This window comes from Hippopotamus amphibius, chromosome 2 (assembly GCF_030028045.1).
Source record: "Hippopotamus amphibius kiboko isolate mHipAmp2 chromosome 2, mHipAmp2.hap2, whole genome shotgun sequence".
Lineage (NCBI taxonomy): Eukaryota > Metazoa > Chordata > Mammalia > Artiodactyla > Hippopotamidae > Hippopotamus > Hippopotamus amphibius.
In genome coordinates, this window is record NC_080187.1 from 5147426 (window position 1) to 5169298 (window position 21873).

At 45.3% G+C, this 21873-nt stretch overlaps 1 protein-coding gene across 11 annotated transcripts in view; it reads left to right on the plus strand.

The window, feature by feature from the left end:
- RAPGEF1 (Rap guanine nucleotide exchange factor 1) overlaps positions 1-21873 on the plus strand; it is a 134272-nt gene that overhangs the window by 24263 nt on the left and 88136 nt on the right. For 2 of the 11 annotated variants that reach the window (XM_057719902.1, XM_057719904.1), the window contains exon 1: positions 503-753. The exons of 5 other annotated variants lie outside the window; for them this stretch is intronic. In XM_057719902.1, coding sequence (XP_057575885.1) covers positions 690-753 — 64 coding nt within the window. In that variant the 5' untranslated portion in view covers positions 503-689. Of the gene's footprint in view, positions 1-501; positions 754-21873 lie in introns of those variants that run through there. 4 more of the 11 variants (XM_057719906.1, XM_057719909.1, XM_057719900.1 and 1 more) reach the window with 3 other exon arrangements.

Consider the following 21873-nt stretch of genomic DNA (forward strand, 5'->3'; position numbering starts at 1 on the left):
GTGTAAGATTGGAGCTTGAGGTTACAAACTCCTACCTGTTTTGTCCTCTGAGGTCTTTTCTTCTTTGGAAACTGGAATGTAGCTTGCTTTTGATGTTTGCTTGTTTTTTCTCTTGGAAACACAGTATTAATGAAGTCAGTTTGTTTTCTCTGATGGAACTTGTCACATGATGCACACTGGTCTGAGGGCCAGAACTCTAAAAAGAAGGTGTGATATTAGGGTCTCTGTGAAAATGTTTCTTGTGGCACACACCCAGATTGGTCTATTTTTAACTTTGAGCCTTTTGATCATCTGATTTCCCACTCCTCCCCCAAGGAAAACAGTGTCGAAAGTGTTTGGAAATAAAGTTCATTCTTGGAGGCTGTGGCTGTGCCGATGAGTAATAGAGTGTTGAAGGAGGGCTGAGGAAGAGCTTCCTAATATAGACGGTACCAAGACCCACCTCCAGGGTGATAAAAAGCCTTTTATTCTGATTTCCTCCCTGGGAGTGAAGAGGGTTTGAAAGGCAGGAGGCAAAGACCTTTCAGAGTAGAATTCAAGTTTTTCTTGTAAGGATTTGCCAGGGCTCACCACTGGGTGATTGGGATGTCTGAGAGATGAATCCCCTTCCAGCTAGAGACTTGGTCCTTATTCGCTGTTCAGTGAAGACACCTGGGCTTGGAAGGGCCCTGTGATCCTCTGGCTTTAGAATGGGCAATGCTATTGAAAAACAGAAGCCCCTGAAACGAAGCCATCTGTGCCCCTGGAAACAAGGTAAGAAGGCCTTGCGCTTCGTCTCCAGGAAGAAGGAAGGAGGCAGCCTTCTGTTGGGATACTTTGGTTTAAAACCAGAGCTGAAGCTGCTTGGGTAAATACCTTTCAGATCAGAAAGTGCTAGCAATTCAACATACTTTAAAGAAAATTAACAGAGATCTCCTAAGGAATAAAACAATCTGCAACTCAATGTGATGGCCTGGCTTAGCTGAGAACTTAGTTCAGTTTGAGATATTTACTTACTACAGCACACGTCCATTGGTTGAAAATTTTCAGCTTTAAAAAATATCCCAAATAAAAATTTTGATATCCAGGAGTTTGAATCTTTTGTGACAGTTGGGTTTAGAGAATGTTATTAATAGCTTTTAAATATATAGCACCTTTCTTTCAAAGTACCTTCTATATAAAAAAAAAAATCTCTTATTTAACCATCCTAGATGTCCATGATAGGGGACAGCAACAGCTATTAACACCTTCTTGGTGTCACTCGGGCTTGTGGCAGTGTCAGCTTTGAGGAGGAGGAAGCCAGAAGAACCACACAGCAGTATGCTGTGGTGTGCCTGCAACTGGAGGACCCTGCATCAGTGTCCCAGGGCCCTTGGGTTTTCCAGTGTCCTCGGCTGCCCTTTTTCACTGTTATTAACCTAGCAGACCAGCAATTGGCAGACCCAGCAGGCACGAAAATACCAAAAATGGTGCCCACAGGACTCCATCAGGTATTTGGCTCTTTTATCTCCTCTTGCCAAAAAGAGTGGAGGTAGCATCTGACCTGTAGCAAGATGGTTTGACCGCAAACATATGTATGGATGTGTGTTTTTGAACAGAAGAAATAAACTGGAAGAAAATGCATGGAAATGTTAATAATAGTCTTCTTTTGTGGTCAGATTATGGATAATTTTTTTCTTAATAGGGAAAGGTAGGTTGGGATGCTACTTTACTGTTCAGTTCCAGCCCCTCCTGACTTCCCATCAGTCATTCATTCTTTTTTTTTTTTTTAATATTTATTTATTTATTGGCTGCATTGAGTCTTTGTGGGGGCTGCTCTTCATTGCGGTGCTCGGGCTTCTCATTGTGGCAGCTTCTCTTGTGGCGCACGGGCTCTAGGTGCATGGGCTTTAGTAGTTGTGGCACATGGGCTCAATAGTTGTGGCTCGAGAGCTCTAGAGTGCAGGCTCAGTAGTTGTGGCACACGAGCTTCATTGCTCTGCGGCATATGGGATCTTCCTGGACCAGGGCTCGAACCCGTGTCCCCTGTGCTGGCAGGTGGATTCTTAACCACTACACCACCAGGGAAGTCTCAGTCATTCATTCTTTGTCCAACAAGTTATTGGATTGGCCAAAAAGTTCGTTGGGGTTTTTCATAACTTCTTACAGAAAAACCCAAACAAACGTTTTGGCCAACCCAGTACTTTAAAAGAGGTGCTCTTTACTGGTCCTTGATCAAATCCTGGTTTGAACAAAACAGCGATTAAAGACATTTGGGGGACAGTTCAGGGCATTTGACTATGAACTGTGTGGTAGATGATATTTGGGAACTGTCGCTAATGTTGTTATGCGTGGTGATGGTAATGAGTCATGTAGGAGAATGTCCTTTCTGGGGTTGTTATGCTGAAGTGTTTGGGGTAAAGGGTTATGCTGGCTGTAATTTTACTCTAAAATGGTTTGGGTGACTGAATGACCACATACATACAGATAAGAAAAACAGGATCATTTTAACAACTGTTAGAATCCAGGTAATGCATATATGAGTTTTGTTATATTTTCTTTAACGTACTTTACTCATTTGGGGGAGAAAGACAAAGGTATGATGCTTACGCCATAGTACCTTGTCCTTCAGAAGAATGGATCTTAGCAGATGTGGGTGTTTACTGGTGGGCTGGGATGTAACACTCTTTCAGTGCCATGTGGGCTGGTATCTCCAGCCACCAAGAAGCAAATTGCATTGATCCAAAAACTCAAGCCACAACTTTTATAACAGGAATTTAATATTTTACTTACTTTTAAGTTGTCTGGTTTTCCTTAGAAAACTGTATGAGTTAAAATTTCTTAATACTTCCATTGGAAGCAGCTGGGCTTACAGACAAAAATTAAAGCTTTTGTGTTTTGTTGTGTTGTTTTGTTTCATTGTGTTCAGAAATGAAGGAGTTGATAGCAGGGATTTCAGGATCCGCAGTGAAATGGGGATAAAAAGAAGAGCAGCTTATTGCCCCTGGTTTCTAAGTCTTTGTAGATCCCGTTAACCAGGGCCACTTCTCTGCCAGTGTAGGGATTTGTTGGTTTGCGCAGGGTTAGACCCTGGACCTGCAGTTTGTTCTCCAGTCCAAAATCCACACTCTGCCAGGGATCCACAATCAGAGGTGTGGAGTTTATCTGTTCTTCACAGTTTATCTGTTTGTCTTTGTCTTTAAAGGTTGTTTATACTTTGAAACTGGGATTTCAGAACAACGTTTAAGAATGATGTAGTAAATCCCAGGTACCACCCTGACCCTGATCTGAGTGCATTTTTCGAAGTCCAGGCTCAACAGGATTGTGAAATCTCAGTGGATGACGGATGGCTCCAGGCTCTAGGGCAGGCAGCATGGTATCTGTGTCTGCTTTAGGGGCAGATGAAACTGGGGCACGTCCTCTTGTGCATTTGCAGCAGGCAGCTGAACAGCCCAGGCTGCCCCTGACTTCTCTCCAGTCTGTGTGTTGACCCACGGTGGCAGACTTTAACCAGAGCCAGACAGTCGTGATTAGGAAAGTCAAACCCAGAATAAATTCTGAAAGGACATTTAAAGGAAATCGTTATCTGCCTTTTGGATCATTTATGTTTCTGTTTTCATGCTGTAGACCTGGAAAGTTAAAAAACTGAGGTGATAGAATACCAGTTTGAGAAACACGAACCTCACCATTTCTGCTTGCTCTCACCCTAAAGAGCATTTTATACTTGGTAGAGAAATATCTCTCTAATGATTTTGAACAGTGTGGGACATGCACCCTTTGAAGGGACCAGCATTATGCTCTCTGACTCTTATAGTTCTAGTTTTTCTTACAGCTCTCAGAACCCAAAATAAGAAAGAAACTGTACTGCTCTTTTTGGTTTTTACGATAATGAATGCTTGCAGTGGTTGATAAATCTGAGGCATTTGTGTTACTGTTGTGAGTTCTAGCAGGCCCCCACCCAGAAAAATAGGATGGGAGATGGGATAAGGCAGTGGCTCCCTGTGATCCTGAGTGGTCCACCAGCCAGAGCTCTGCCCCGACTTGCTGTCTGACCTTGAACAAGTGAATTTGGTAATCCCAAATTGCTCCCTCAGTGTCCTTCTCCAAGTGACTGCATCTTATTGTGTTACCTATTTCCTTACAGCCCTCACCGCAGGGATTTGGGGGGGAATCTGTTTACTATACTACTGGTCATCGGGGTCATCGTTCTGTCCCCCTCAGTAGCACAGCGTATGGCACTCAGTGACCAACCTGAGTGCCGCCTGGCTCCCAGTGCCATCATGGATATAAACGATGTTCCTAGTGCGTAGTAGGTGCTCAGAAAATGGTAGTTACCAGTGCTGGCGGGTGTATGGTGGTTACATGGAAACATTCCTTCTTTGCCCTTCTCTGTCCAAAGTAGAGAAATCAGGGATGAAAACAGATACCCTTTCAGCAGTCCCACAGCAGTCCTGAATTTACAAAGAATCATTTATTGATGATTGTTCACACTGCAATGGGTTGCTTCACAAAAGGCAGTCAAGTCATAGTCAGCATTTAGTTGTTTATTCATTGACCCAGACACCTGGGGAAACCTTCAATTTAGAGCTAAATTGAACTTCTCTGAAATATACCTACTATCCTGTGCTCTCAGAAGACTTTTTGTTTCTTCTGTTCTTTTTTTTTTTCCCCAGGAATAATTTGAAGAGTTGCTTACAGTGGTCCTTTTGGCTTTTGGGAACATAACATGGGCAGAAGTTTCCTTGGGAATTAAAAATTGCAGCAGTGGTTGCAAATTGAGTTATCTCCTTCAGAAATCCCAGCAGCTCAGGGCCATACCGGCCTGGTTAATGGAAATGTTAATGATTTGCATGTTTGTACACAGTTGGGTGTGAGTGAATGAAATTAACACCCTCAGTGGAAGAGCTGACTGTGAAAAGTGTGTCTCCCAGGCCTGGGCTGACTATGGGCTTTGCAATGCTGGGAAGGAGATTGCCTGGTGGGGGTGGCGAGTCAAGGATTTGTATACATTCCGCTTGCTCTATGGTTCCTGTGCTGTAGGGGCAAATTTATAATTGTTGGATTCCAGTGTTTAGACTTGCCTCTACAGGTTTGTACCTAGTTAGGTGGTGAAGAAGCATCTGGGGCCGCTGGACGCCTGTGTGCCAGATAATTAATACGATGGCTTTTCTGGCCAAAGCTGGAGCCGGCCCACCCACCCCCCGCCGTCCCTCGGTCCGTTGTCTGGTCTTATTCCATGGCTTTGGGGCTGCAGTGGTGTCTGGTGGCAGCCTCTCTTGCAGTGCTCCAGAAATGTGCAAGGAAGGGCTGGGTGCTGCACTCAGTCACCTGGCTCAGGGCCTTCTAGCTGAGGGGGCGAGCCACACCACTAAATGTTTCCAAGCCTGGTTCCTAGTCTCTACGTGAGATTAATAATAACAGCTACCTTGAAGGACTGGGGCGCAAAATTAAATGATATAATTCATGTGAAGGGGTTGAGGCCCTTAGCATACACAAGCACTTAATGAATCGTAGTAATTTTGTTATCATACATTGCATAATAGAAAGAAAGAAAGAACCCTGGTTTCCCCAGGTCCACAGACATGGATCATGGGCCTGGATCTGTCCCAGTCCCAGCTAGCAGTATGAGTTTGGCTAACTCTACCCATTTCCTTCCCTCAGTTGAAGGGATCACATGCCAGATGACCTCAGGGGTGCCTTGTGGGCTGTGAATCAGTGACCGTCAGCACTGGTCACTGCTGTTCATACCTGCAAGCTCCCCTGGCGTTCAGTACCTGCAGCAGACACCAGTTCTGCTGAGCCCTGTGGTCACGGGGGCACTTTCATGGTGTTGAATTTCTTTGAAAATAGTTACTGCAGAACTAGACGTAGTTGAGCTATTCCTAGTTAACTAGAATATTTAACTAACCAGGCAATCCATTTTCCCCTCCTGAATAATACTGAAATGTTTTCCTCATAATTACATAGTGGTGAAGAGCCTGTACACTGGAGCCCGGATGCTGGGGTTGACTCCTTGCTCCCCCACTTCTAGCTGGCTGATTGTTGGCCAGTTACTCAACTTCTGGACCTCAGTGTCCTCAGTTGTAAATAGTACCGACCTCCCAGGGTAAGGTGAGGATCAAGGGGCTTATACACGCAAAGTGCTTAGAACAGTACCTGGCACGTAGTGTATGTCCAGTAAGCTTTTATTATTATTGTTATTTTTAGGTTAAGTACAGAGAAATTACATTTTATTTTAATTGAAAAGATGTTATTAAAGAAGAAATTGGGAAAAAATGGCAAAATGCAAAGGGGAAAATGTATATTGAGTGTCTAGATCTAAAGGGCCTAAAACCCAGTGAGTGAGCAGAGCAGTTAGCTGTTACTGTTAACCTTTTCCAGAGCTGCTGCACAGGCAAGCATATTTGTCATAGATGGTCTTCAGACCTGCTGTAATGACTGACATCCTATCGTGCTGCTGTTCCGTAACTTATTAAGTCATTCACCTGCTGCTGGACACTGAAATTATGTCCCCTTTTTGCTGTTACAGGTGAGGTGACAATAAGTAGCTGTGCTCATGTATATTTGAGATTTGCTAGATGACTTCCTCAGGGTAAGTTCCCAGCGTCAAGTTCCCAGGCCAGGAACCTGTCATGGACTATTGCCATGTTGTTTTCCAAGAGGGAGCTGTTAACATTTTCCCAAGTGGTACATAGATTTATCAGTTAGCCACAGCACATCAGTGTTGATATTATTTTGAAATTGTTTCTCTTGTAAAACTTAAACTGTTTACTAATGCCATCATGATGAGTTACCTAAAGGCATGGGGCTCAGAGAAGGGAACGGGAAGTTCAAAAGTCATTATTAGGGCTTAGAATCTACCTTGATTTCAGAATTCTATTTCTCCATGGTCTTTTGCGTTGGACTTGGCCCAGTCTCATTCAAGTGCTGAGTTTCACACAAAAAAAGGCATGAGAAGACTTTAAGGATACTCATTTACCATCGCAACTTTTTGTCTTCTATCTCCCAGGGAGCAATGATTATTAAATACTTTAACTTCCTCACATGAAAGGGACAGAGTGAGCCCAGAGAGTTATTAACATGGTTAGTATAATGCTTCCTGTAATGCTTACAGACCCAGCTCTTCCTCTCGACCGTTTCTGTTGAGGGATGACTTGTTATCATTTTCCCCAAATGCGCGTGTGTGATGGGGGCACCAACCCAGTTGTTATTAAAATAGATATGCTGCTATTAAACAGCTTACTTCAGGCCTTGCTGCGAGGGCATTTGAATCAACAGGTGCCGAGCACCAGGATGTTAATGTGATGGACAAAGATGGTGTCCACGCCTGTTCATTGTGGGTTCCAAGCCATGATTGGGTGTGACCATGCATAGGCTTCAGGGTAGGAGAAGAAGTTTTCAAAGGAAAAGTTATTTAGCATGCTTTTGGAATTAGTCTTGAGCTGGAAGAGAGTGATAAAAACCTGAAATGGTTCCCTAATTTTACCAGTGAAGAATTGCGGCTTAGAAAGAAATGACTTGTCTGAAGCCTCACAGCTAGTTTGTGGCTTCGTAGCCCCTGTGTTAGGATAGTAATATAACAATGATAATAACGTACATAACAATGATATAAAACAATATAGCATATTGTATATATAATGATTATATATTTTGTTTATATTATATATTTACATGTTCTAGAATATAACATGTTCAATACATTGTTATATGTTGTACATTATATATTGTATCTACCATAAAGTATATACTGTGATACAGTAATAGATATAATAATAATACAAAATATGTTGGATGTAATATTAAAATAATGCTGATAGTTTCTTATATGCCAGGCGTGGTACTAAAAAATCCGTATACATCATGGGCTTCCATTAATCTTTTTTTTTTTTTTTTTATTAAGTGAAAGATCAAATGTAGGAAATGGAAACTATAAGTGTGAAGGAATTTTTCTCATGAGAATGTAGGGTGTTGTTTTGGGTGTGGTAAGAAAAGGGAAGGAAACTTCGCTTTGTCATCAGATATTTCCAAATTTAGAACAATATCTATCCCTAGCCGTGGGTTTTAGGAGGTGCTTCACCCTGGGAACGTGCGTAAGATACATTTCCGTGGTTGGCTGTTTCTTTTCCAGCTGTGTAGTGGGTGTCACCAGATAGTGATGATAATAGCAAGGGCCACTGGCCACTTCATAGCTCCTTACCTTTTGCAGCTGCTTACGGGGCACTTGGTTTTGGAAGTTACTTCATGCTGAAACACCCAGGTGACTCTTTCTGGGGACTGTGTGGTCTGCAGCTGAGGAACTGGCCCCAGGGTGGCTTCTCTGTGTCAGGGGTGGGTGACCTTCTTAAAGAGCCGGGGTGAATGTTGTAGGCTTTTCTTCAATAAGTAGTGCTGGGGAAACTGGACAGCTTCATGTAAAAGAATGAAATTAGAACACTCCCTAACACCAGACACAAAAATAAGCTCGAAACGGATTAAAGACCTAAATGTAAGGTCAGACATTATAAAACGCCTAGAGGAAAACATAGGAAGAACACTCTTCGACATAAATCACAGCAAGATCTTTTTTGATCCACCCCCTAGAGTAACGGAAATAAAAACAAAAATAAATAAGTGGGCCCTAATGAAACTTCAAAGCTTCTGCACAGCAAAGGAAACTATGAGCAAGACGAAAAGACAACCCTCAGAATGGGAGAAAATATTTGCAAACGCATCAACAGACAAAGGATTAATCTCCAAAATATAGAAACAGTTCATCCAGCTCAATATCAAAAAAACAAACAACCCAATCAAAAAATGGGCAGAAGACCTAAACAGGCATTTCTCCAAGGAAGACATACGGATGGCCAAGAGGCACACGAAAAGCTGCTCAACATCACTGATTATTAGAGAAGTGCAAATCAAAACTACAGTGAGGTATCACCTCAGACCGGTCAGAAGGGGCATCATCAGAAAATCTACAAACAGTAAATGCTGGAGAGGGTGTGGAGAAAAGGGAACCCTCTTGCACTGTTGGTGGGAATGTAGATTGCTACAGCCGCTATGGAGAACAGTATGGAGGTTCCTTGAAAAACTAAAAATAGAGTTACCATATGACTCAGCAATCCCACTACTGGGCATATACCCAGAGAACACCATCATTCAAAAAGACACACGCACTCCAATGTTCACTGCAGCACTATATACAGTAGCCAGGACATGGAAGCAACCTAAATGTCCATCAGCAGATGAATGGATAAAGATGTGGTACATATATACAATGGAATATTACTCAGCTGTAAAAAGGAACGAAAATGAGACATTTGTAGAGTCATGGATGGACCTAGAGACTGTCATACAGAGTGAAGCGAGTCAGAAAGAGAAAAACAAATATTGTATATTAACACATGTATGTGGACTATAGAAAAATGGTACAAATCAACCGGTTTGCAAGGCAGAAACAGAGACACAGATGTAGAGAACAAGCACATGGACACCAAGTGGGGAAAGTGGGGAGGGTTGGGGGGGAATGAATTGGGAAATTGGGATTACCATATACACATTACTAATAAGAAAAAGAATATCAAATTGTATACTTTAAATATATGTCATTTATTTTATGTTAACTGTATCTCAGTAAAAGTTCTTAAAAAAAAAAAAAAAGAATATTGTAGGCTTTGCGGGGCCAGGAGGCACAGTCAAGACTATGATGTAGGTACTTCTTTGAAAAATGGGGAAACCATTCCTCACCAGCAGGCTATAAAGAAGGCGTCCGCGTGAGCAGCCAGGAGGCTGGCAGGAGTTAGGCTGCAGGCACGAGTGTGTCAGCCCCTCACCTGCAGGTCTTTTGGTTTGGTGCTCTTTGCTGTTGTTATGACTCGGGAGCTCAGAAGCAGGTCGCTCATCAGTCACCAAAAATATTCAGGCCAGAAAAAGGACAATAATATCATCCTCCAGGTGCCTTATTTTAAAAATCGGGATTGTTAAGCTGAGCCTTCTGGTTTCTAGTCTCTCCCACACCATTCAGGTCTTTATCTATAAAAGTGCTTCTTATCGCTACAGGGGTAAGAAAAGAGATCATGGAAGGTTTGAAGAACCTGGTGCTTTGCCTACAGAGGCCTTAAATAGTCTTCCTTTCCCATTAAATGGGGGTGCTGTACTAAAAACGGTCCAGGTTTCTGTGCATTCATTCATTCATTCATTCAACAAATGTTCATTGAATGGGTCCTGTGTCAGACAGTTTTAGGCACAGGGGGTACCTACTGAAAAATTAAGATATCATTGCCCTCTGAAGTGTATGCTTTAATATAAACAGTAAAATATATAGTCAGTTAGATGACAGGCATCATAGAAAGAAGGCAAGGAAGGTGATAGGAGGTCCAGGCCTAGGAGATGTGTTGTTCATTTCACAGAGCAGGAGGGGGAGAGTGCTCAGCTGTGAGGCGTTGGGATGGGAGAGCTGAGCCATCTGAGCAAGCGCACTGCAGGGGAGAGGGGAGCTGGTGCAGAGGGCCTGAGCTGACAGGAAGATGTAGGCCAGTGTGGCTGGAGTAGAGGGACTTGGGAGAGACTGGTAAGATATGAGGTCAGGGAGAAGCAAATCATGTAGAGCCTTGTGGGTGATGGTAAGGAATTTGAAGGGCGAGTCAGTGGGAGTTGCTAAGGGGGGAAGTATGGGATGGGAGGGAAGAAGGTGTTCTGGCCTGAGCATGTTGTCTGTTATAAACAGAAGAGTGTCACAGGAGCAGATGGGGGCAAGGAGACAGATTGGGAGTTGTGTTTGGCACAGGTCGAGTTTGAGATGCCTATTAGAGACCTAAAAGGAGGTGGCCATTAGGCAGGTGAGTGTCAGAATCTGGATTTCAGATAAGGAATCTAGGCCTTTTTGAGCCTTTGACTTTTGAGACTGGATGAGATTACCAAGAAAGTGAGTTAGAGAAGACGCTAAGAACTGAGCCCTGGGGCACTCCAGCATTGGGAGGTTGAGGTGATGAGAAAGCTCCTCTGGTGAGGTAGGAGGAAACTCAGAGACTGTGGTGTCCCGGGAACCAGGTGCAGAAAGTGTTCAGCACAGAGGACCAGTGGTAACAGATGATGCTGATTTGAGCTAGGACACATAAGGACTGAGACTTGACCATGGGATTTGGTAACTGACAAGAAGTTTGAGTGTAGTGCTGGAGGTGAAAGAGGATGTGAAAGCTAGCAAAGGGGCAGAGAGGAATTAGACGCAGTGGGCATGGGCGATTCTTTGAGGAGTTTTGCTGCAAGACAGCAAAGACGAGGTGGTAGTTGTTGAGGACAGTGGGGTCAAGGGAGAACTTTTTTCAAGGGGAGAGATAATGGCATGATTGAATGCAGGTGTGAATGGTCCAGTAGAGAAGGAGGAATTGAGGACTGGGGGGGTTACTGGGGAAGAGAGAAGGTGTAATAGCTGCGTGTTGTGAGTACTGCTCTCGCAGTCAGTCACTGCTAACACATCACCCCAGTATTTAGTGGCCTAACAACAGTTTAGTTCACGCTTCTGCAAGTGGCAGTTTAGGCTGGAGTCCTGGTCTCAGCTGGGGTGCCTCCTATGTCTGCGGTCAGCTGCTGGGAAGGCCCATCTCTGCCTCCGGCAGACAGCCCGGGGTCACTCACCTGGCAGCTGTAAGCTTCCTAGAGAGCGAGGCACACGTGGCCTCCTGAGGCCCAGGGTCAGAACTGGCACAGTGTTGCCTCCACTTCATTTCATTGGTAAAAGCACGTCCCAAGCCAACCCAGATACAAGACGGGAGAGAGACCCCACCTCTTGATGGAAGGTGCCTGAAGGCAAGGTCTGTGAGCCGAGTATATTGTGTTTGAGCCTCACAGGAGTTTTGTATGGTAGGTTGTATTTTATCTTTGTTTCACAGACGGGGAAACGGGGTCAGTCAGGGTCTGGTAACTTGCTCAAGACCACACAGCTGGTCAGTGGCAGAGTTGGGACCCAAACCTTGGTCTCTCCCGCGTCAGAGTCCCTTGCACTGTCTTCTGTGCTCCTGAGAGTGTGGGTTTACAAGTAGACCAGAGTGTTGCCTCCTCTCTTGTTAGGCAAGGGAATGATATTTTTGAAGATGATTATTGTCTCATCATTAGAATGGACTGAGGGAGGCGATTATCTTGTTGTGGTTTGCATGTTTACTGTGGGGATTGGACAGCTGTATTTACTAGAATCCCTTCGAGGTCACAGTGGTGTATGTAATTAGGGCCTTTATTGACACAAACTCATTGACTGCCCTCCACTGTCAGCTGGACTCTCAGTGCCCTATGACAGTCTTTGTGCGTGTCCTTGGTCAGCTGACCGTCCTGTTCCTTGTAGCAGCCTGTCCAGATAGTCACCACTGTCTACAAGACCCACTTCAAACCCCCTTTGCCTCCAAGCCTTCTGACTTTCTGTGTCCGCCTTTATCCCTGCCTCTCTCTTTCTGTCCCTGACATAGACACCCTGCCTCTCTAGTCCAAGGTCACCTCCCTCTGCTCAGGTCCTCCTTCCTCCAGAACCTGTCTTAGTCAACATCTCTCTCTTCAACCAGCTAGACTGCAAGCTTTCCAAGAGCAGAGTCCAAAAGGTAGAAGAACTAGTCTCAGCATAAGGGAACTTTGGCTCTGCCGCTGGTTGTGTAGTCTCGGGCAAGCCGTTTCTCCTCAGGTTCATGACCCTGAGAAGAGTGGACAAGCTGAGCCCTGTCAGAGAGCAGTCAGGGAGAGTGAGGTCTGCTTCTGTTCACATAGGAAGCCCTCGGCCTAGAGCTCGGTTCTCTCTGCAGTGGCTCCCAGTGTGTCCTGGGTCCTGTGTGTATCTGACAGCCCTTCTGGTTGCTGCAAGGGCAGCAGCATTCTCTTTGCCCTGTCATCATTCCAGTGTCAAAACTTTGCTGGCCCCGGGGCTCGAGCAGCTGCCCTCTGCTTAGCTCATTAGGGAAGCAGCTGGAGAGATGGCTGGTCTGGGTGCTGATTCCACAGTCTCAGAAAAGATATTTGGTTGGAAAGCTAAGACCATGGTAAAAATATTTTGTAAAGCTCTCTTTGAATAAAGGGAGCACATAAATGAGTATTTAGGTTAAATCTAGCATTTCAAGTCTCTACAACCTTGCTTATAGGGAGCCCAGGAGCTTCGCTCTTCTGTCCCTGGGTTGGGATTCCAGGAGGCTGAGCAGGAGGGAGTGCTTCCCTAGAGGAGAGGCCTGGGGCCAGCGGGGAGGCCTCCCGCCTGTCGGCTGTGCTCTCAGCCAGCTGCTACTCAGGCATAAAGATTCAGGGTGCAGAGTTGATCTTTGTTCTCACATACTTTGCTGTAGGAGTAAATCGTCCTGCTACTTATTTATCATGTAACCTTGGGGAAATTATGTAATTTCTGTCAGCCTCAATTTCCTTATCTGTAAAAATGAAGGCAACTGATAACCCCTACCTCATAGAACGTGAGGAGGCATGAGTGAGGGAGTATTTGGCAAGGAGTTAGCTATGACTGTAATTATTATGTAAAATTCACCTTTTGTCTTGTGTTATAAATCATTGATTAAAGATTTTTCATACTTTCATGGTTACTCTCTGCTTTAAAGATGTGTCCTTGTAGTATTTCTTATTTATTTAGTCATTCATTCACTGAGTTTATATTAATCAACCTCTTATGGGCAAGATGTGGTTGATTGTTTTCTTTCTGCTCAGGTTATGATGAGCTGTTCATTTCTTAGTGGTTGACATGATAGTGACTTTCAGAGCTGCAGTTTGCTGAGTACCTACTTCAGTAGAGTTGCTTACCTGGGGGTTAGTTTCTAAAGTCAGGGCATAGGGGAACATCACCTATAGTCAAAATTACCCTTGAAAACCCCTTAAAGCATCTATAATAGACAGTCTACATTGGGGGAGGGGGTCATCAAACTTTTTCTGTAAAGAGTAAATAATTTGGGTGTTGCAGGCCATGTATGGCCTCTGTCACATATTCTTCCCTTTAAAATGTAAAAAACCATCTCAGCTCTGGGCCCTTTAAAAACAGGCCTTAGTCTGCATGAATAACCTGTGGTTAGCAGCCTCTAAGATGGCCCCAGGGACACCCCTTCCTCTCCCCCGCCTCCCCCCGCCAGTAGTCACAAGCCCAGGTGCAGTGCCTCCCCTTTTGTATCAGGGTTGATCCCGTGACCAGTAGAAGACTATGGCAGAAGTGATGGATGGGTTGTCGCTTCTGACTGTGGGCGGGTTCTGCCCCCCTGCTTCTCTCTTGGATCTGCTGCTCTAGGGGAGACGAGCTGCCCCGTCACGAGGAGAGGCTCACGAGGTGAGGAGCTGCAGTCTCCTGCAAACAGCACGGAAGTGAGCTTAGAAAGGGCTCCTCCAGCCTTGGTCAGGCCTCAGATGATGCCGCCCTAGCCACACCTGAGACCCTGAGCCAAAACCGCTTGGCTCTTTTAAATCTTTCTGTCTTGAGGTAATTATAAAATCCTCAGCAGCACAAGGGGGAACAGTGAGGAATTCTAAAAAATGCCTGCTTGCCTGCAGAGTTTAATCCATTCATGTTTGATATTGTGTCTTTTACCAGTTATCCACGTCACCAGGTCTGTTTGTGGCCAGGGTGGTTAGGTTACCTGGGAGCATGAAGAAGCTCCTCTGGGAGGGCTGGACATGCACATGCACATGCACCGCTTAATCCCCGCAGCAGCTCTCACTAAGGTCAGTATTGGGAGCTCAGCGTCAGCTCTGCTCTGAGCCCTCCTGCTGCCTGTAACATCCACGGTGGCAGTGCACCTGTGATCTGTGGAGAGTTTGTGCTCCCACACCCAGCAGCTCCAGATGGCTTCGCTCCTTTTCAGTTGTGCCCAGAGGACCTTCTGGACTTAATGGCTCTTCCATGGGCAGCTGGCCATCGACTTATGTCATGTGGCCTGCCTTGCAAAGATGAGCTGGGCCCAGGAATTTGAACCAGGGCTCAGAGAGACAATCTAATCACTGGTGGACAATTGAGCGAAAGAGTCTTAGAGAATTGGAGTTAGGCAGCCACGATGTGCTACCAGATTAGAGTAGTAACTCAGAGGGAGCCTTTTCATAAATAAGTCAACAGTTAACAAATACTGGTTGAGCACCTACTCTGTGCCAGGTGTTGTTTTAGTCCCTTAGGTCTCCATCCTTGTGCAGCTTCCATTTCTATTGGTAGTAGGGGGAAGTAGACAGTAGGCATGTACACTACACATTAGTGAATTGCAGGGTACGTGAGAAGGAGATGAGCGCGGTGGGAAACAGAGTGAGGGGTGTGAGGAGTTCCAGGTATGAAGGGTCAGATTGCAGAGTTGAATAGCACGGACGGGCGGGCGTCCTCGTCGGGAAGGGGAGATGTGCATCAGGACTTGGAGGGAGGGAGTTGGCCCCGCAGGTATCTGAGGGACAGACATGCCAGGAGGTGCAGTGTCAGGTAGGTGTGTTCAGGGAATAACGAGGAGGCTGGGTGATGAACAGAGAGGGAGGGGCCTGTCAGGCCTTGAGGACCATTGTGAGGACTTTGCCTTTTATCAGGAGAGAAAGGGGCAGATGTTGCAGAGTGTTGAGCGGAGCAGTGAAACCACCTGACTTAAGTTTTCCTAGGGTCGCTATGTTGTGTATATAGGGGAATAATGGAGAGCCAGAGCACAGGTAGGGAGCCCTGCTGGAAGCTGGTGTGGTGACCCAGGGAGCTGCGTGCAAGTGCTGGAAAGTGGTTGGATCTGAAGAATTTTGAAGATTAGGGCCAACAGCGTTTCCTGACTGCTTGGATAAGGGTTGTAGGAGAAAAAGAGGAGTCAAGGATGACTTCAAGGTTTCTGACCTGAACATCTGAACATCTTTAAGAATGGAGTTACCATGGGCTGAGACTGTCATTGGCTTGGGTTTTAACTCTCGGCTCTCAGTGCAGTGAAAGGAATTGAAGCATTGGGTGGGTAGTTCATTGATTAATTTCTTTTTTAATTTTCTATCAGCAAATATTGAGCGCCAGCTATGTGAGATGCTGTTAGGCACAAACCTCTCCAAACCTGAATCCCTCATCTGAACTGCAGAACACAGAATTACTTGAGTGACTGTTTCCTCAGATCTTCGGGATGGTACCTAGCTAGAGTCACTCTAGATGCATAGGAGAATTCAGTTCATCCAGTGGTACCTTAGGGTCTGACTTCATTCTCTCCTCCTCAGTTGAGAAAGGCAGAAACCAAAATAGTCCCCAGGTGGGTACTAATTACAGACTATGAAAGAGGAGAACTGAAGTCTGAAGGGTTAAGGCCGAGTTAACCAGGTGAAACAAGGTGGACCTGTGGGTGGGGGTGAGGAGGCACACAACACTGTCTCGATGAGGAAACACTGTGTAAAGGCCCCAAGGACAAGGTCTGGGGGTGGTGACAAGGCCACTCAGTCGGGTGTGGCATGTACCTATCTAGTCAAAGCCTTGCGTTTAAGAGCACTGACAAGCTAAAAGGCATTGGATGTTTTATGTGGTGTGTGTGTGTATGTGCGAAAGAGACTGAGAGGTCAGATTTGTGCTTCGAAGATTACCCTGACGTCAGTGGGAGAATGTACTGGAAAGGGCAAGAATGGACTCGGAGGCTGTTAGTCGTCCCTGCAGGTGGTGGCTGCATGGATGAGGGTGGTGGCAGTGGGACAGATCGGAAGGTGAAATGGACAGGACTTGGCAGTGAAAGGGATCTGGGGATAACAGGCTTGAAGCAGGTCAAAGATGACAGCCCGGTTTTTAGCTCCTGTTAACGAGTGGTCACCATCCACTGAAATAAGAAGTACAGGAGGAAACCCATTGTTGTTTATTTGGTTTACATATGAACAGTGAATTGTGTCTCTTTTAGGTTTTTTTTTTTCTGTTTTTATTAATCACAGGAAGCAAAACGATTGGTTGCAGGTGTTCACAAACTCAGAATAATTGACTGAGTTCTCCCTGAAATTCTTAACTTATGGAATTTGGGAGCTTTTAAAGGGAGTGACTTAGAGGAACAGTGTTCCAAGTCCATCTTGAAAGGTCTTCCCTTTGCCTGCCATGGCATATCTAGCGCCATCTCCTCAAGGTAGCCCTGCCCAGGGAGATAACCGCACACGTCCTGACCTTCAAAAGCGAGAAGAGCCCTGGCTGTGGCTCATTTTCATTTCTTTTCATGGGCAGTTGGGCTCCTAATGAGAATGTTTTCCATTAGGAGGCCCCAGGATGCCTCCGTGCGTGGGTGACTCCTATGACTGTTGGGAGAACTGCTGCGTCGAGGGTGCTCCTGTGGGTCGCTGACCCTAGTCCAAGCAGCCAGAGCGTGTTGTCGTCCAGAGGCTGGGACCCGTGATGATGGGGCATCAAGACTGACAAGTGGGTTTTCTGTTTATATGGAGACAGCTAACTTCTCTTAAGGCTCGGGGGTGGGCAGTCCTGGGAGCGATGGCACAGAGGGAGGGAAGACGGGGGTCTCCTACTTGGCATTAAGTAGTTGCCAACTACCTTTAAGCTCGTCATCCTTGGCACCAACCCAGGGGTTAGGCAAGCTCTGAGTTCTAAATAGGAAGGTGCTTGTACAAATGGCTAAAGTCCTTCTGTGTCTCTCTTCCTTCTTCCAATTAAGAAAAAGCTGAGGACCGCCTCGCTCTTGAGACATTTTAAAAAATGAATTCTAAAGGGAACATACTCAGCTGAGAACAGGCTTGTGGGGAGGAGTGAATAGAGTTCCCTCTGCAAGTTACTCGGCCACTCAGAAAGAATTGGTTATTAATTGAATCCTTCGTTCGGGCTTGCCTTCTCAAATTTTCCAGTATTGTTAAGAAGCCAGCGGCTAGCAATTCGGTTTAACGTAACTGATACTATTGGTAATTTTATTATCTGTGTATGATTTTTGAACCTCAGCAGTTGAAATGTTCAGTTTATTTTATATCTTCCTTTTCATCCCCATTCATACCCCATTCACACCCCATTCATAGTTCAACTAAATAATTATAGTACGACTATGTAATTACATTCAAGTGCTGTGAATGAAAAGTATCTGGGGCTGAGGAGGCATGTAACGGGCCCTAATCTTTTACTTGATTCAGCGTTTGTTAATGTGGACTTCACGTGTGTCCAGCACTGTGCAGGGCCCTGGGAATACAGCCGTGAGCAGGAGAGAGACAGCCTTGCCTCTCGCTGCCCAGTGGAAAAGAGAGGCGGACAACTTACCTTGCCGTACAGAGCAGTGAGCTTCATGCAGAGTCTCTGAGTCACCTGGCCTAGGGGGTCAAGGAAGGGCCGTGAGGAGCAACAATTATTTAAACAGGAGCTGAGCGTATTGTATGTAGAGAGTCTGGGGGGTGACTTGACTTTGATTTCATGCTTAGTTATATAGTGGAGCTGCATTTTATACAAGAAGAGATGGGTTTGAGTAAAAGTACAATAAAACAACGGTATAGCCAAATTACTCTTGAGAATCCCTGTTGGAGACCAACAAAGTGAGCTATCTTTTCAGCATTGATACAGAATGCCTTTTCTTTCGACTGGGGGTGTGCAAAACACCACCCGTGGGGCCAAATCTCCTTGTCTTCTTGTTTTTGTAAATCGTTTTCTTGGAACACAGCCACACCCATTCATTGACACATCACCTATGCTGCTCTCCCATTAAAACAGCAGGGTCAAGTAGTGTAACAGACTGTACGCCCCACAAAACCAAAAATATTTACTCTCTTGCCCTTTAAAGAAAAAGTTTGCTAACCCCTGATTAGTTTTATATTTGGGCACCATGTAGTAGAAGGAAAATTATCTTTAAACACCAGAATCCTGTGAGTGAGGTGAGATGTTCACACCACAGAAGCCATGAAGGAACTGAGGAAACAGTCATTTCACCTCTCCTGTCTTACTTTCACCTGGGGTCATTTGCTCATTAACAGAAATGGAGAGTGATTTGCCTAAAATATTTCTACTTCTCCTTTTCCCTTCCTCCCATCCTCAGTCTGTCTGTTTTTCAAGTGTACATAATTGAATTCATCCGAGGTTAATGGAGTCCATCATATCCTCTTTGTGCTTCAGTTGTGGTGGGCTGAGGAGAAAAGAACAGGTAGAATTAATAGGTAGATGGTGCGTTTCTGCTACCTGAAAAACTAAAATGATGTCATCATGATTTCAGTGGAGAAAAGTGGTACGAGTCATCATTTTGACATAGTTAAGCATCTTGAACCCAAAACACTGTCTTGCAGCTTCCACCCTGTGTCCATATCATAACTGGTGTTGCAGTCTCAAGAAACCGTTATCTATGTGTGTAACCAATATTGGTAAATGTTTTAGGGTATAAATTTAATTTGATTTTATAACCACATAGGAACTGGAAGCATGTGGCAGACAGACTTTCAGGTGGCCCTCACGATTGTTGTCTCCTGCTGCTCACACCTTTGTTCTCATCCTTAAGTGTGGGCAGACCTGTGACTCACTTCTAACCTGGAGAATGTGGCAGAGGTGATGGGAATGTCCCTCCCTGATTGTGTTTTGTTATGGGAGACTGTCTTTCTAGCAGACACACTAGAGACATCCTTGCAAGCTTTGGAGAAGTCAGAGGCTGTGTGTGTCAGGAGCTAAAGGTGGCCTCCAGCTTACAGTCAGCAAGAAGCTGGGACGCTTAATCTTATGGCTACAGGGAAATGAATTCTGCCAGCTGCCTGAGGGAGCTTGGACACAGACCCTTCCCTGGTCGAGCCTCCAGATGAGACTGCAGCCCTGCCAACACCTTGATCGCAGCCTTGGCAGGGGACCCATCTGAGCTGTGCCTGGACCCTGACCAACAGAAACTTTGTGCTAATACACGTGCATTTTTTGGTTACACAGCAATAGAAAACTACTACAAAGCATAAGGAGTGTACACCAGTCTTTATTGGTTCATACTTAACATTATAAAAATCCAGGCTAACGTTGGGAATCTGCAGTAGGTTTTTTTCTCCCCAAAAGTTGTCCTTAAATTATTGACAAATTGGAATATGAAAGGTGGCTTAGATAACTGCGTTATGTGTTATGAAGCTGATCACTGCACTGCAGTGGTGTCGAGCCTCCCTGCTCTTAGGAACTACTCACTGAGGTATTTCAGAGAACCCACTTTGATGCGTGACACTTACTCTCAAATTGTTCGGAAAATATTTGCCTATGTGTCAAGTAAATAAATGCGTTTATGTAGTATTTTCCCCCTGCTTTTTAAATGTGAAGTCAGAGAAGGTCTAGAAGGTCTTCCCTCTTAGGGTGGAGCATTTTACCTTTTGATTTTGCTTTTGCATTTCCTTTGTGCTTTGTGTATACCTCCTGAAGCAGAATGGACAGCCCAAAGTGTCACTCAGTGTTGTTATTGTTTTGCCTAAGCAAAAGAGGCTAGTGGGTATAGGACCCCTATCCAATGTGGTTACTTGTGTAAAAAGCTTCATTCTCAGGTAAATACATATCCTCTCAGTTATTACTCACAATAGCCCTTCGTAGTGGGTGCCATCATTTGTCTCTGTTTTGCTGACGAGAATGTTAAATTAATGTCTGAGTTTTCAGAGCTAGTTAGTGGTGGAGCCAGGCTTGACCGCAGCCCTGTCCCTGCCTGGTTACCGTAGAACTTCAGCCCAAGAGTGCTATTCTTCTGTTTCTCTTCTAAACTGGCCCTGGGAAGAGGTGGACCTCTCACACGATGCTGAGGTGCAGCAGTTCACCTCCAACGGCACGTCTGATCTCAGCCCAGCCAGCTTGCCGTCTTCAGTCGTCCCCTTCTGGCCTCACCCAGCAAATCCTGAAGTGGCCCGGCAGTCATTTCTACAGTCCTGACAAGATTTTTCTGGCAAGACCCTAATGGGAGATGCCCTGCTCATGATGTTGCCGTGGTCACGGTGGAAGGGATGGACACCTCACACCAGCTAGCCCAGTGTTCTTCTGCCAGGGGACAAATGGAGGACAGGCCTGTCCTCATGCGTGTCCTCCCTGGAGTCAGCCTCATTTTCCAAGGCGTCAGCACCTGGAGACTTCATAATCCATCCTTCACACAGCTGCCTGCGTGCCCCCTTCTTGTCACTGATGAGGTTTTGGCCCGACTTCTTCCCCTTGAGCTTCAGTGGGGTCCCCACTTGCCACACTTGGGGGCTGCGTGGGTGACGGCCTTCTTGTTCACCCCTTAACCTCAGTGCCGCTTCTCCAGGCTGAGGGATTCTTGATCTGTCTTATGCGTGCTGTCTTCTTTGTCTTTCTACTGCCCTTCCAGTTTACTCACAAAAAGCTGGGGGAAATGGTAAAACCAAACCTCCAGCCTCCCTGTGTTATCTTGGCCGCATGTCTGCATGAGGGGCCCTTTGAAGAAAGATTCTCCCAGGAGGAAGTGGGCTCTGGTTCTCCTCCTCCAGCTCATCTCCCTCCCCTGCATGGGGGCCTGCCTGCAGGTGCACCTTTTGATTGGTTTTTCTTTTGCACCCGAAATCCCCGCTAGTGTCAGGAGTGCTGATAGTCCTGTGGGTGTGGACTGGGTCAGGCCTTTGTCATCAGTGCTTTAACTGCACTGAGTTTAGGGCTCCAACCGACATCTCATTTCTGCCAAAAATAGATGGGGAAAGACCACATCTCCATTAAGTTCTTTAAGGGTTATTTCTGTATTAAGCCAGAGCTCCTGGAAACAACACATCAGGCTTTATTAGCAGCTTACATTCCTAAGAAATGTATTCACTGATATAAAGTTATTGGGTTATTGGTTTTTTAATAGATAGCAGATATTAAGTGGTTATATGAAGAACATTGTAGATCTTGTAAAGCCAAGATTGAAGAGTCAATTCACAGTGTTACTTTACATCCTCCTTGAAATTTCTTTCTAGAATGTTGTACTAGGAAAAGTTTCCCTCTTCTGTTGAGTTCATGTATTTTCTTTAAATGGTCCAAAATTAACCCATCTTTCTGCCTTCTTACCTTTGCTACTAGGAAATTTAACAAGCAAAGGATCATGGCTCGGTCAC